This window comes from Muscardinus avellanarius, assembly GCF_963383645.1.
Source record: "Muscardinus avellanarius genome assembly, chromosome: 4".
NCBI classification, from domain to species: Eukaryota; Metazoa; Chordata; class Mammalia; order Rodentia; family Gliridae; genus Muscardinus; species Muscardinus avellanarius.
Genome location: NC_137789.1, coordinates 136,254,165 through 136,268,858, shown reverse-complemented (window position 1 = coordinate 136,268,858; position 14,694 = coordinate 136,254,165). Strand labels below are relative to the sequence as shown.

General features: G+C 54.0%; 1 protein-coding gene across 2 annotated transcripts in view; it reads right to left on the bottom strand.

The window, feature by feature from the left end:
• Positions 1–1,933: 1,933 nt before the first annotated feature.
• NEURL1 (neuralized E3 ubiquitin protein ligase 1) overlaps positions 1,934–14,694 on the bottom strand; it is a gene marked incomplete at both ends in the record, with an annotated part of 69,727 nt that continues 56,966 nt past the window's right edge. For both annotated transcript variants that reach the window (XM_080694507.1, XM_080694508.1), the window contains 3 exons: positions 1,934–2,172; positions 2,617–2,763; positions 5,569–6,258. In XM_080694507.1, coding sequence (XP_080550633.1) covers positions 1,934–2,172; positions 2,617–2,763; positions 5,569–6,258 — 1,076 coding nt within the window. The remainder of the gene's footprint in view (positions 2,173–2,616; positions 2,764–5,568; positions 6,259–14,694) is intronic.

Below are 14,694 nucleotides of genomic sequence, written 5' to 3'. Positions count from 1 at the left end.
ACATGCAAGCACAGCCCCTAGGCTGGTACAAATCACCTTTATTCACAATCACAGCGACCCGAGTTCACAATGGAGCAGCAGCTACCCCGGCACTAACAACGGATGAGGTCTCCCCAGTTTCCAGCACAGTGGCCCCTGTGGGGTCACTTCTGGCCCCAGCCCACTCCCAGAGGGGATCCGCCAAGGTCAGTGGCTGCACGGTGACTTCCCCAAGGACCCTGCAAGGCCTGCACAGGTCTATCCTGGGATTGTGTCTCGGAGCCCCCACCACACCACCTCTCTGCAGCACCCCACCCCAAAGAAGCCCAAGAGACAACGGCCATCTCACAGAGGGAAGTGTGGTTCAGAGGGCCACCACGCTGCCAGGGCCACATACCTGGTCAGCAGCCAGGACAAGAGCCCCACGCCCTGCTGTCAAGGGAGGGCCACCTCTGCCGGTACAGAGAAGCTGTGGGGTGGCGGGGGCTGGGAAGCCAGAGGAGCCTTCGTCAAGACTGCTGGCCAACAGGCAGGGCTGAGATGGCTAACCTAAGAGCGGGTCAGGGCGCTCCTGCTGCAGAGCCCAGGCCCTGCCTTCTCCTTCCAGGGAAGAGCTCCTCCCAAGAGCAGGCTCCTGCCCTCCGTGACAGAGTCCCCTGGCCCTTGCTGCCCCACCCCTGCTGGTGTCCTTATGGCGGGGGCCCCAGGGCCACCAATGCACCTGAGCCGGTCGCTCTTGCCAGGAAGCCCACTTTGTGGCTCTGGGTGGTCCTCCAGCACTGCTCTATGGAGGAGCAGTTGGCTTCCTGTCAAATGGATACGATCTGCCAGGAGGCCTCCCAATTTGGCCTCTTCTGATAGCATTCAAATTCAGGGCTAGGACTGGCCCCGAGCTTTGTAGCTGGGGGATGGCGGAGATCTCGAATGATGGCTGTTCCTAAGCACCCACACACAGGGCTGCATTTCCAGGGGCCAGGGGATGCGAACTCACCCACAAAGAAAACTCACAAACCAAATAAATAAATAAATAAAAATAAAGGAAAAGGGCTAGTCAAAGTCCAGGGAGCCCCTCCCCTGCCTTGGCCCCTCCCAGGCACGGGGCTGACACTGAGCACGAGCCTGGCAGGGCAGCACTGAGATGTGGAAGCAGGCCCAAAGGAGTCACTGCAGACTTGTCCTGAGACCTTCACAGCCCAGAACAAAGGGCAGCCTGGCCACGGCACCCGGTGAGGGGGGCAGAAGAGCTGTGGCCAGGAAGCGGCCTTCCCCACCTCAGCAGGGCAGGGGGCCAGGGCCCAGGACTTGCAGCCCTCTGCAGCCTGTCCCTCCACCCACCCCGGGCTGGGGAAGCAAGAAATGGCACGGAGGCTGCAGCTGCCCAGGGCGAGAGGCCATCAGCCTCCTGATCCCCAGCTGCCAGCCCGGTGGCAGGGGAGGGGAAAGAGGAGGTGGGCACAGGCTGGAGTGAGGCGCAACCCAGGCTTGCACTGCTCAAGGGCAGCTGGCTGAGGCGGCAAAGGAAGCGCAAATCCTGCCCCTACTCCACAGGCGAAGCCACGGGCCGGGCTTGGCAGCGTCTGCCCACGGGAAAAGGTGTACATTTCCTAAGTCTTACCAAGATACCACATGGGCTACAGGGACCTCCCAGAAACCTACCCCAGATGGGGAAGGATTAGTATTGGCGGAGGCCCCGATTCAGCCCCTCAGCATGTAGGGCAGAGCTGGGCCCAGAGAAGGGAAAGACAAGGAGCATGGCCTCCCATCCCTCCTCTGCCCCACTGCCTGCCTCAGAGCCCCTCTCTGCTCAGACCTTCAAGGGCCATGGCATCCTGTGTTTAATGAGCTGGAGAAAGAGTTTCCAAAGTGAGGACAAGAAGGGGCCCACTGGCTGGCCCTGGGCCGAAGCCAGGCTGGAGTCACAGGGCGGGCGTGCAGGGTGGGGCGCCGCTGCGGGCTAGGAGCTGCGGTAGGTCTTGATGATGTCCTTGATGGGTCGGCGGCAAATGGGGCAGCAGGCGTGCAGGGCCTTCTTGAGACGCAGGCCGCAGGCGTAGCAGAGGCACATGTGACCACACGTGTAGATGACCGTGTCCACCGCGTGCTCGTAGCAAATGGTGCACTCATCGCTCCACTGGCCCGGGCCCGGGGTCACTGGCGACTCAGGCAGGCTCACTGGTGAGTTGGGGGCTGTCCCTGGTGGCAAGGGGACACCAGTCAGTGAGGGACATGGCTCAGCCCAGGCTTATGGGAAGAGGGCCCACGTATGGAGCTCTGCCCGTTAACCCCAACAACTCAGCTTCTGGTGCAAGGGAGGAGAATGAGCTTGTGGCCCACTCAGCCCAGGCCAGGGCCAGGGCTGCCATTAGGCAGAGGGGAAGGAAAGAGGAAGAAGGATGGAGAAGGGACCTCTGCAGCCACCCTTTGGTGTTCCCTGTGTGCTGGGAAAAAAAATAAGAGGTCCTCTGGGAACAGCTGCCCAGCTAGGGGACATGAGGGGCACACCCCAGAAGTCACCACCCAACAGGGGTTCACTGGGTCTGGATCCTCTTCAGTTCAGCCCTGACAGACCGCACCCCCGCTGCAGCGGGAGCCTGGGGGTAGCAGTCAAACTTGTGGCTGGGGGGCCACGGGACTTACCGCCAGCAGAGCTACCCAGAGGTCCTGAGCTGCAGGTGCTGAGCAGGGGGTCGGAGAGACGGCTGCCCAGGGCGCTGGGTGAGGTTGGCGTGGAGGCGGGGGAGCAAGGGAGCGATGGGGTGCCCCGCTCGGTCAGGATGGTGGAGCCTGTGGCAGGGGAAGGAAGGAGGGAGGGCCACCCTCAGCACAAGCCTAATGGGAGAAAGCTGGGGTCCTTGTCCCCACAGTGAGCACCCAAGCCTGACCACAGCATGGCCATGGGGCTCAGGGTAGGATTCACAGGGCGTGGCGCCCAGCCCGGGCTGTCCTCAACTACAGAGTGGAAGGTGGCCTCTGTCACTCTCTGGCCTCACCAGCAAGTCTCCAAACCAGCTCTGCCTGGAATCCCATCTCTCCCCCTTCCCCAGGCATCTTCATCTGCAGGGTTTCCAGCTAGAGGATGAAGTCACCACCTCCTTGCCCTGCACCTTTGCCCAGAAATCCAGCTGTTTCTCCAGCTGAACAACCAACTTTACAAGAATAGAACCCCCTCACCACCTGTGGCTCTCCCTAGACACAACCAGAATGCTCCTCCGCACAGGAGCGGGTGCCCAAGGAGATCTTTTCATTTAATAGTGTTATTACTCCTAAGCATACTTTATTAATATTTTTAAAGTCAATCATCATCTCCTTTCAAAAATGCATTTCTCCTATTTACCTTCCTTGCCTGATTGCACTGACTGGCATGTTCACATCAATGTCTTTAAGGAAGGCCGCTTTACGTTCCTGTCTTTAGTGATATTCCTAACATTCCACCAGTAAGTATAAAATTGACTGTGGGTTTGGTGAGGCCTATGCGTGAAGGAAAACCGTTGTTGGTGTTCTTAGGCCTTCCGCAAAGCTTCCTTCTGTAAGGTCAACAGTGATCTTTCATACACAGCCACTGGTTTGGTTTCCTTTCAGGCAGGCAGGACCCCCACTCATAAGTCTGCTGGTTGAGACACCCACTTCAAGCAGCTGAGGAGCATTCCATTCTCCGATGCTGGATTCTGGATGGCTACTCTCCCGAATCCACCTTGGTCCACTTACACTGGGACAGAAAAGTCCTCATTTTTTAAAAATTCCTCTCTGCTCCAGTCTCATAAACCTCTTTGAGTGACACAAGGCTTACTGGAAAGCTACTTACCTATTATTAGATGATGCTGACGCAAGAGAGTACCTCTCCCTTATGTAATTTCCTTTCTCTGAGAAGCAGCATCTCCCAGTGAGTGTAGCCAAGTATCTTTTACCTCAGCTTGAGGCTTTGTTTGTTTATTTGGTTTTTGTTTTGTTTTTGCTTCCTACCCAGTTTTTTTTTTATTCCATCCTGAATCCTCACTCTAGTTGACCTGATTTTTCATTCTTTCCTGATTAATGTCCCTCCAGTTTTAATTCCTTTAGTGCCCCAGCCTCATTTCTCTTTGTTTATTTTTCACTCCATCTTCACTTGGCCTCTTTCTGGAGTCCTAAGTTCCTATCGATTTTATCTGATTTCAATCACCAATTGCATTACACACAAAAACACACAGCTAATTACATCACCTCTATACAGAATGCCAATCTCAAAGTCTCACATGGTTACATACATCAGCCCATCTATCAAGCCTGCTATGTGCTTCAAAGCCCAGGGGTCTCCTTGCTTTAAAAAAAAAAACACCAAGGCTGGGGGGGGGGTGTAGTTTGTCTAGCATCTGACCCTGAGCTCCATCCTCAGCACTGAAAAACAAAAAACTGTCCAGAACCTGTCGAAGGCCGGGTGTGGTGGCGCACGCTTGTAATCCCCCGTGCTTGGGAGGCAGAGACAGGAGGATCGCGCAGGTTCAAAGCCAGCTGCGCGTGCTGGCTTAGGAGACCCTGCTTCCAAATAAAAATGTAAAAATAGGTCTGGGAGTGTAGCCTGGAGGTAGAAGGGCTTCCAGGAACCCCAGTACCACCAAAAAACAAAACAAAACACAAACAAAAAAAACCCAGAACCTGTCCAAGATCTACTGGAGGTGTGATACAGGAATCTGTACCTCACTAAGTTCTCCAGGTGAGGGTAATGAAATCAGCCCAGTATCATAAAGCTGACATTCTCTCTGGGGTAAGAGGTCTCAGAAAATGCTTCATGGGGGGGGGGGTTGATCACTTTGAGAAAACTACACCATAAATATCATCAGTCTTAAAGACCGACACTGCAGTTGTACATGGTGGCACACAACTGTAATGCCAATATTTAGGAGGCTGAGAAAGGGCTGCAGGTTCGCAGCCAGCCTCAGCAGTGTAGCAAGGCCCTCAGCAAGTTCATGAGATTCTGTTTCAAAAAAAAAAAAAAAAAAAAAAAAACAGGGCTAGGGGTGTAACTCAGAGGTAGAATGGCCCTGGGTTCGCACATCAATACCAAAAACAAAAAAGAAAAATTCACACTGCTTATGAGAGGCCCCGAGGTGGTCTGCAATCATCATCCCACTTCCCTTTTTAATTCAATGCCTTTCAAACTTAGTTAGCCACAGCCTCCGTTTTCAAAGGATACGTATTAACATCTCATAGAACCACCTGAGAAACGTGGCCTACAGAAGTCCACCTCCCCTGGCCCATTTAAACTGCGTCCTCCCACCCCACCCTTAGAAAAGACAGACGGAGAACTCTGCAACCCTATTTCCCCCAGGGCACCTGCTGGGGTAGTCCCTAACCCCTCCACCCAGACACCTGACCACCCGCACCCAACCTCCTGAGGGCCAGGGGAAAGGTGGGGACAGGGAACCCGCGCCTCCAGAAGGTCACTGCTGCTGGAAGCACTTTCCCCATATTCAAGCGACCCCCCCCCCCATGTTTGCGTGTCTGGGCGGGGTGCGGCGGGTTCTGGGGGTCGAATCATCCGCGCTCCCTCGACTCGTTTCTCGGCCGGGCGGGATGAGGCCACCCGGGCCTCACCTTGCCTGGGCCGGTACTCACCGAGGATGCGGACCTGCGTGATGGCGCCGTGCAGGCCGAACAGCATCCAGAGCGGCTGCGACGCGTCCACGCACAGCTGCATGCCGGCCGGCGCGCCGTTGTGGCTGAGGTGCAGCTCGCCGTCGGCGTTGACCACCAGGCCCAGGATGTCGCCGCTGTGCAGGGGCCCGGGCACGCGGCACACGGCCCAGAACTCCTTGCGGTCCACCAGCGCCTCGGGGCTGAAGGGCAGGTCGGCCGGCCGCAGCGAGCCGGGGTCGCACGTGGTGACGCCGAAGGAGAGCGCGCCGGGCCGCGCGCCCCCGGAGCGCGTGACCTTGACGAAGATGGTCTCGGCCACGCGCACGGGCCTGCTGGTGAAGACGAGCGCGCGCTCGTCGCGCCCGTGCTCCAGGCGCGCCACCGTCTGCTCGTCCAGGACGCGCACGTGCGCGCCCGCGCGCAGCGCGTGGAAGCGCAGGTCGCCGTCCAGCTGCGCCGGCAGCGCGCGGCTGTGCTGCGAGTTGAGCGAGTTCTGCGGGATCGGGCAGCCGGCCGCGGGCGCGCCCTCGTCGCCGTCGGCGCCCGGCACGTTGAGGTCGCACAGGCTCACCGACAGGCGCGCGTCGTCGGGCTCGCGCCGCAGCGAGGGCCGCCGCAGCGCCGTGAAGGAGCGCGGCCGCAGGCAGTCGGGCAGCACCAGCTCGCTGTCTGCGGCGGGGGAGAGACAGGCCAGCGTCAGGGGTGCCCCGCGCGCCCGCGACCCTGGCGAGGGCTTCCGGGCACGGGAAATGAATGCCTGCCACCTAGATTAGCGGGCCAGGCCAGGGCGCAGCGTCGCCCAGGAATCTGTTTAACCAGAGATGGAGGCCGGAGGAGAGACCCTCGTTGTTCCTGCACGCTTAAAGGCTGACTGCTGCTTTCTTTGCAGTCTGTGTTTCCTTCTTATTGCCTGCCGTAAGCATGTAGGACCTACGTTTTGTTTTTTGGGTTTTTTTTTTTTCCTTGTGGTGCTGGGGGGTGGAACCCAGAAGCTCTGGGCTATACTCCTAGACCTATTTTCTATTTTATTTAGAAACAGGGTCTCACTAAGTTGCTGAGAGCCTCACTAGTTGAGGCTGACTTCGAACCTGTGCGATCCTCCTGTCTCAGCCTCCCAAGTACTGGGATTTCAAGCGGGCGCCACCACACCCGGCGGACCTATGTATTTTAAAAGTCCTTTTGCAAAACGTTAACCCCAGGGACCTCCCTTCTTTATCTAACCACCTGGAACAGCTGTACAGCACTTAGCAAAACACTAAATATTTGCCCAATCGAACACACCGATGACATCCTAACACCCCTCCCCAGATTCTTCTCTGCGGGAATTGTCTAACCCTAACACTTAGCCTTTGAGGTTATCATTGTCACACAAGGATGCTGAGGCTGGGAGAAGTTAGGGCCATTCAGCCAAGAGGTCCTCTGGAGAGTGATTTAACTGAAAGCTAAACCTTTTCACTTTCTTCAGACAATACCAACTTGTAGAAAACACAATTCAGCAAAAAGAAAAAAATAACCACCTGCTAGCTGTACCACCCAGAGAAAAACACTTTTAATATTTGGATTATGACTTTTCAGCCTTTAAATTTTTTTGGTTACCTTTTTAATGCAAAAATTGAGGCATGCTATATAAACACCAGTTTTCTAAACTTTTGTGGATAATAAATTACTTTGAAATGTAGTAATGACTTTCACCTATCACCCAAGAAAAATACACATTCTCACTAAATTCTGTGGATAACTTCAGGGCCTCCATGACCTTCATTAAGCATAGGTAAGAATTCTGGGTTAAGAACCTTGTATAGATCTCCTTTTTCACAACTGTTTTTTTTTTTCTTTTGCCTACTATGTTCTGAGTATCTCCTCTCCATGCCTATAGTTGATCCCAACACCACATTCTTTAATGGTTGTGTTATGTCCTACTTTATGGAGTCCTTCAACTTAAAAGTGGTCCCCACATTTCATCCCTAAAGCAACCCGCAAAGGTGGTTCTGTTCTCCAGATGACGCTGCACCAGGAGATGTGTGTGTGACGGCCACCAGGTGATAGACCCAACACGAAAGCAAGTTCTGCCCAACTCCTGCCCAATGCTACACTCTTCAGTCCCAGACCCTCCTTGGTTGAACCCCTTCTGTGGAGTCAGTGTCCCCACATTTGGCTGGCACCCCTGGAAGCTGCACCACAGACTAATGCCTTCCCAGAAACCTTCTCGCTGAACTTCTCTGTGCTTTGCCAGGAATTGGGTGCAGATGGCTCTTGCGCTCCAATTTGTCAGCAGAGCTTGGGGAACTGGGCTGAGAGGGAAGCACAGACCGGAATGCAGAATGCAGAGGTGTCGCCAAAGCCTCCCTGCTTTTTACCTCCCACCTCCCTGCTCCTTCCAGGAACTGTGTGGTCCAGCCCTGCAGAGACCTCCTGGGGCCTGGCTGGTTGGGGTTTCCCAGCATCATGCTGGTGAGGAGGAGGGAGCCAACTGGAAAACACGATTATTCCAGGGAATTGACTCTGTGACAGCCATGGTGCAGAGACTGGGGGCACAGCAGAGGCCAGGCGGGCCGTGCAGGAGGGGAGGTGCAGGAGAGACAGCCATGGTGCAGAGGCTGGGGGCACAGCAGAGGCCAGGAGGGCCATGCAGGAGGGGAGGTACAGGAGAGACAGCCATGGTGCAGAGGCTGGGGGCACAGCAGAGGCCAGGCGGGCCGTGCAGGAGGGGAGGTGCAGGAGACAGTAGGGAGTTGAGAGGGCCTGGGCTGGCCCTGGGAAACAGTCCCTGCTCCTCGCCCGCCAGGGATGGCCCTTGGGGACTCCAGAGGGCTAGAGAAGACAGAGAGGGGAGCAGCAGGGAGGAGAGGATGGAGCAAGGCTGTCACACGGCCTGCCCCAGCCCCTCAGGCATGACTGGAGCTGGGCGGCCATGGTGTGGCTTCCAGTGGCAACAGACTAATTTAAGGACCTTGACTCCAAGGGCTTCAGTCAACAAGGAGGGCCTTGTTTACTGAATGGGGCTGAGTGTGAGTTGTTCTGGTGTCTCTGCACCCCCAGGAGGCCTCTTAGCACTTGGATATGCCTAGTAGCAGGTGTTTGCTAATGCCCAGGCAGCCTGCTCCACTGTTGAGCTCACCAGTCCACTGCCTCATACTGCAGACACCCCTCCTAAGTATGTCTGCCCTACCTTCCACGTCTCAGACAAGGAACAGACTCAGTACTCCAGATGTGCCCTGGCTAGTGCAGGGCAGTGTGCCCATCAATTCCAGTGATGTATATATCACATTTCTAATAATGCAACCTAAGAATACTTCGGGGTGTTTTTGTTTTGTTTTGTTTACAGCACAGGGGATGAAACCCAGGGGCATTCTACCTCTGAGCTACACCCCCCGCCCAGCATTATTTTTTATATTTTATTTTGAAACCGGGTCTCACTGAGTTGCAAAGGACCTCACTAAGTCGCTGAGGCTGTCTGCGAACCGCGGTCCTCTGGTCTCAGCCTCCCAAATGCTGGGATTACAAGCATGCACCACCACGCCCGGCTAAGATACTTTGGGGTTATTTTAGTAACCAAAATCCATATACTGGCAGGCAGGATAAGAGCACAGTGCAATGAATTTGAAGTCATCAGCCTGGGTTCAAATCCTGACTCTGCCATTTTCTAATATGGCCTGGGACAAGTAGGTTAACCTTGTGGGACCTCTCTTCTTCAGAGATCTGCAACTATCTGTGTGTGTGTGTGTGTGTGTGTGTGTGTGTGTGTGTGTGTTACTAGGGATGGAACCCAAGGGCATTCTACGTCTAAGCTACACCCCTAACCCTCTTTTTATTCTTTATTTTTAAACAAGGTCTCACTAAGTTGCAGAGGGCCCAAGTAGCTGAAGCTCTCCTTGAACCATGATCCTGTCTCAGCCTCCCAAATGTTGGGATTACAAGTGTGCCCATCACACCCAGCCGTGCAACTATTGATTTATATAAGATCTGTATTTTCATCCTCCCCTTACAAGGGATGCTGTAACGATGAAATGGAATAAGGTTTACTGGGCACCTAGTAGAACACCTGGCACATAAGAATCATTAGGTTAATATGAGGCAGATTGTTTATGTGCCATATGGCTCAGTAGAAAAGTTCACGGGCTCCAGAATGTTCCAGACCTGGATTGAAATGCTAAGTCTAGAACTGGGTTGGGAGCTGAGGTCCAAGAGCTTCTGGGAAATAGCTAAACACAGCATGAACCCCTAGCCCAGCCCAAATGTGTCCTCTCCCCTTGCCCCTCCACCTCTTGGGCCAGGAGCAGCTGCAGGCGGCCAGAAAACTCCAAAATAACCGTCCCATCAGTGAGCCCAGCTGTGCAAGACCCCAAAATAGATGAAACTGGAGATGGAGGAGCGCGCTCCAAAAAGGGGACAGCAAAGGCTCCAGCTGAGTGGGCCAACGCCAAGACAGGCCTCGGAGAATGCCTTGGGACCAGCCCCAGCCCAAGACTGCGCCCTGGGGGGACAGCCGGGGAAACCAGGTGGGCAACCTGGAGCCAGGAGCAATAGGGTGGCCCCACATTTGTATCAACGTTACATAATTGATGCAGGGGGGCACAGCTGCCCACTTGGGAGGTGTTTGTGATGGGGCAGGGCGATACAAGGCTGTGGGAGGAGCTTCCCCCTGGCTCTGCCACAAGTGCCCTTTCAGAAAGTCACTGTCTGCCTTCAACTCCTAAGCCTGTCCTGGAACCTAGAGAAAGCTCTCAGGTACTGTGGCCAGCATGGTAGCAGCCACGTCCTGCAAGGGCAGGGAGGCCAGGCCAGGCGCTTCTTCCCCTCACTTGCTGTCCGACTGCGTGCCCTGCCCTGGACAGGGGAGATGAGAGAAGGGGAAGCCAGGACCTGAGCCCTAGAGCCAACAGCCAGTGGAGGGTCAAAGCGTAGCAGCATGGAGATAGTGAATGCAATTTAGTTACAAGAGTCTTAGGGGCTTGGATTAGACAGGATCTTTGAGGAGCTGAGGAATTCGGGGATCCGTGTATCCCTGCCAAGTTCTCAGAACTCAGAACGTCCCGACAACAGGAAGCTCACCCCTGTCAAAGCTACCTGTCCCCCATCTCTGAATAGTTATGGCTGTTAGAAAGACTCTCCTTGAGCTGGGCATGGGGCCGCATACTTGTAATCCCGGCATTCGGGAGGCTGAGACGGGAAGGACCGTGGTTTGCAGGACAGCCTCAGCTACTACTTAGGCCCTTTGCAACTCAGTGAGACCCTGTTTCAAAATAAAGACTAAAAAATAAGGCTGGGGGTGTCACGCGGAGGTAGAATGCCCCTGGGTTCCATCCCCAATACTGCAAAAAAAAAAAAAAAAAAGACTCTCCTTGTATGAATGCAAGTATCCTACACCACTCTTTGAGCCCCCCCCCCAAATCTTCTCTTCCTTGAGATAAATTCCTTTAGAATACAGATTTCCTACTGAGAGAACGAGGCCCTAGTGTCCTGTTTAAGAGTGGGTCAAGGAAAGGGCCTTGAAGTAAACAGGACAGGGAGAGGGTTTGAAATGATGAAAGTGAGACGTGGGAACCTGTTGGCAAATGCCAGAGAATAACCAGAGAGCGGCCCTGCGAGGAGGGCCCGGGCCACTCTCTCCCAGAGGGCCACCTGCCCGTCGCGCAGGACCACGTGCAGAACCACCGCAGGGCCTTGGCACTGGCGCAGGGGGCCTCTTTGAAGCCATCAGCCCAGAGTCTTGTTTGTTTAGATTCTCACATCCGGAGCACTGGATAATCTTTAACCAGGGGTCAGCCTGCAGCCGCCCGGCCGCCTGGCGGGTATCTGCCAGCCCCTGTTTGGAAGGCGCTGCCAGGCCATTTACTGTCTCCATAAACATCCTCCTGCCGGTCTGCATCTGGCACAGGCAGGGGAAGGAGTCAGGAGGGCGGGTGTGCAGCTTGGACGAACCCCTCTCGGCAGCGCCCGCCGGGAGACCCATAGTCGCCTCCACCCTCTCCCTTTAAAGTCAACCACGAGAACGCTAGGAGAAACAAACATGTGTTCTGAGGCACGGGCAGGGAAAGAGTGTTCCAGAATCATTCACAGTCACGGTCGCTTACTTAGGCTCAGAATTCTCAAGCCAGAGGATCCACAGATTCCCAGGATCATGTGGTCTTTTTGACCAATGGAACCTGGAGCGCTGGGTGAAGCCTGGGAGGCAGGCGCAGGGCCCTCGGTCTCCCCGCCCCTGCATTTCTCAGCTACCTCAGGGACATCTCTGTGGAACCCCAGTGTTCCAAGAAAACCAGCTGGAGGACCATAGATAGTGTTAAAAAAGAAAAAAAAAAACAGTTTAGATTGTATGATTTTCCTTCTGGTTGGAGGACTGGCTTGAGGTTTGTCTCCTTTTGCTGGTGGGAGTGCAGGGGTGGTTAAATGGGCATCTCTTTCTAACCTAAAGACAAGAGCGCTTCCCACTTTGTGAACAGGTCTACTCTTCTGCACGCCTCCCAGACATCCGTGAGATAAGTGCGCATGCAGGACCATGCCCAGATAATCCCGAGAGGGGAGACTGGTCATGTCAAGCCTCAGTTCTCCCTCTCTCTTGATTCTGAAGGGGGCTTTGTTCCCAGAACCGCCACGCCCAGCACGCCCAGCCCCTCCCCCTACACACTTGCCCTGCCCGGAGTCCCCAGGTCTCTCCAAGGTCCCCATAATGACCTCTTGGGCCAAGGAGATACTGGGTGGAAACAAGACATTGCCAGTACTGTAAGTGCGGAACAGGGCCACCAAGGCTGAGGTCACAAGCGGTTCCAGCCTGCGTGTTCATCAGGAGGACAACCCTGTGCCAGGAATGACAGTGCCGGATGGAACCATGGGGAGCCTTCGGGGAACACAGGACCTTCCTCGTCACTCAGCCGGGTGTCCTGGGGCCCCACTGCCCCTCCTCCTTGTACCAGCGCAGCTAGGGCCCTGGTGGTCGATTTATACCCAACGTGTGTGGCCCACCCTTCCTGCCTCAAGTCCTCATACACCCTGTTCTGGAAGACACAGGAGGCCACAGCCGCCCCATCCAGACTTAACAGGGGGTGCAGACAGACCCACACGGGAAAGCAATGCAGCCCGGACCCTTGGGTTCAGATTCTAGCTCCAGAGCTGGTAATCCCTTGGAAGACTAAGAAGGATCACAAGTTCAAGACCAGTCTCAGCAACTTACCAAGACTCTCCACACCTTAGCAAGACCCTGTTTTCAAATAAAATATAAAAATTAAGCCAGGCGTGCTTGTACACAACTATAATTCTGGTATTTGTGAGGCTGAGACAGGAGGATTGCAGGTTCACGGCCAGCCTCAGCCACATAGCGACTTTCTCAGTAACTTAGACCCTGTTTCAAAATTTAAAAAATAAAATAGGGCTGGGGGTATAGGTCAGAGGTAGAATGCCCCGGGTTCAACCCCTGGTACTACCAAAAAATAAAAAGTAAAAAAAATATATATCCAGGCCGGGCATGGTGGCACACACTTGTAATCCCCGCGCTTGGGAGGCAGAGACAGGAGGATCGCGCAGTTTTGAAGCCAGCTATGCTGGCTTAGGAGACCCTGTTTCCAAAAATAAAATAGGTCTGGGAGTGTAGCCCGGAGACAGACGGGCTTCCAGGAACCCCAGTACCACCAAAAAAAAAAAAAAAAAAAAAAAAAAAAAAAATTCCAGGTGTGGTGGTATACTCTTGTAATCCCAGTACTCAGGAGGCTGAGACAGGAGGATCGCAGATCCTTGGCCAGCCTCAGCTACTTAGTGAGGCCCTACGCAACTTAGTGGAACCCTATTTAAAAATAAAGAATGAAGAATGGGGCTGCAGGTATAGCTCAGAGGAATAATGCCCCTGGGCTCAATCCTCAGTTCTGCAAACAAAATTTTAATTAAAAAATAATAAAATCAGTCTAGGGGAATAGCTCAGAAGTAGAATGCCCCCGGATTCCATTCTCAGCACCAAACACAATAATAATAATCAAAAAGAGAAAATTCTAGCTCTGCCAACTACCAGCTGTGTGGTCCTGGGCAAGTTATCAGACCTCCTTGTCTGCAAAATGTGTACAATAATAACCTTATCTACAAAAAGGACATATGCCGTCTTCTTAAGAGCTGGACAAGACACGATGCAAAACTGCGTGGACCACTTCGGCCTCCACATCAGTAGGACGCGGGCGGCCAGGAGGACGTGGCCCTCTCTCCTGCAGGGGGGTAGGGAAGGCTTGCTGGTGTCGGGAAAGAGCGTATATGGCCTTGATAAGACTGGTGGAGTTCCTTGAAGAGTCCCTAAAGCAAAAGGAATAGCAAGGTTTTTTGTTTTTGTTTTAACAATGTTGGAGATGGAATCCAGGACTCATACATGGTAGGTTCTGAGCTATACTTCCAGCCCTATTTATTTTATTTTGAGACAGAGTATTTGCTAAGTTGCCCAGATTGGCCTCGAACTGGCCTTCCTCCTGCATCAGCCTCCCGAAAAGCTGGCACTACAGGCACACACCACCAAACCCGGCAAGATTTCTTTTCTTCTCCTATTTATTTATTTATTTATTTATTTATTTATTCTGGATGGAACCCAGGGGCATTCTACCTCCAAACAACAGCCCAGCCCTTTTTTTTTTTTAATTCTTTATTTTGAAACAGGGTCTCACTGAGTTGCAAAGGGCCTCACTAAGTAGCTAAGGCTGTCATTGAACCACAATCTTCCGGTCTCAGCCTCCCAAATGCTGGGATTACAAGCGTGGGCCACCAAGCCTGGCTTTCTTTTCCTTTTTAAAGGAAAAGAATGGGAAACTATCAGTGAAGAAGAAATCATGATAAGCATCAACTGTCTCCCGGTCCCGAAGGGCTGGGCTCTTTAAACTAATATTTGCTTCTTGGCCCCTGGCAGCCACGGCTGAGGGTAAATATTGGCTTAGCCTGGGAAACGGAAGCCCCAGATGGCAGTGTGGTCTTCAGCTGGGAATCGCTTGCTCTCAGGGCCACCAAGCTGAGGCACACCCAGGGCCTTATCTCAAGGTGGGGTGGGGCGGGGTGGGGCAGGGCTCTGGTTTCGGGGCAGCAAGGCTGGCCAGCCACTGCTACCTTGAGAACAGCACAACAGCAGCCTGGCCCTTGGACAGC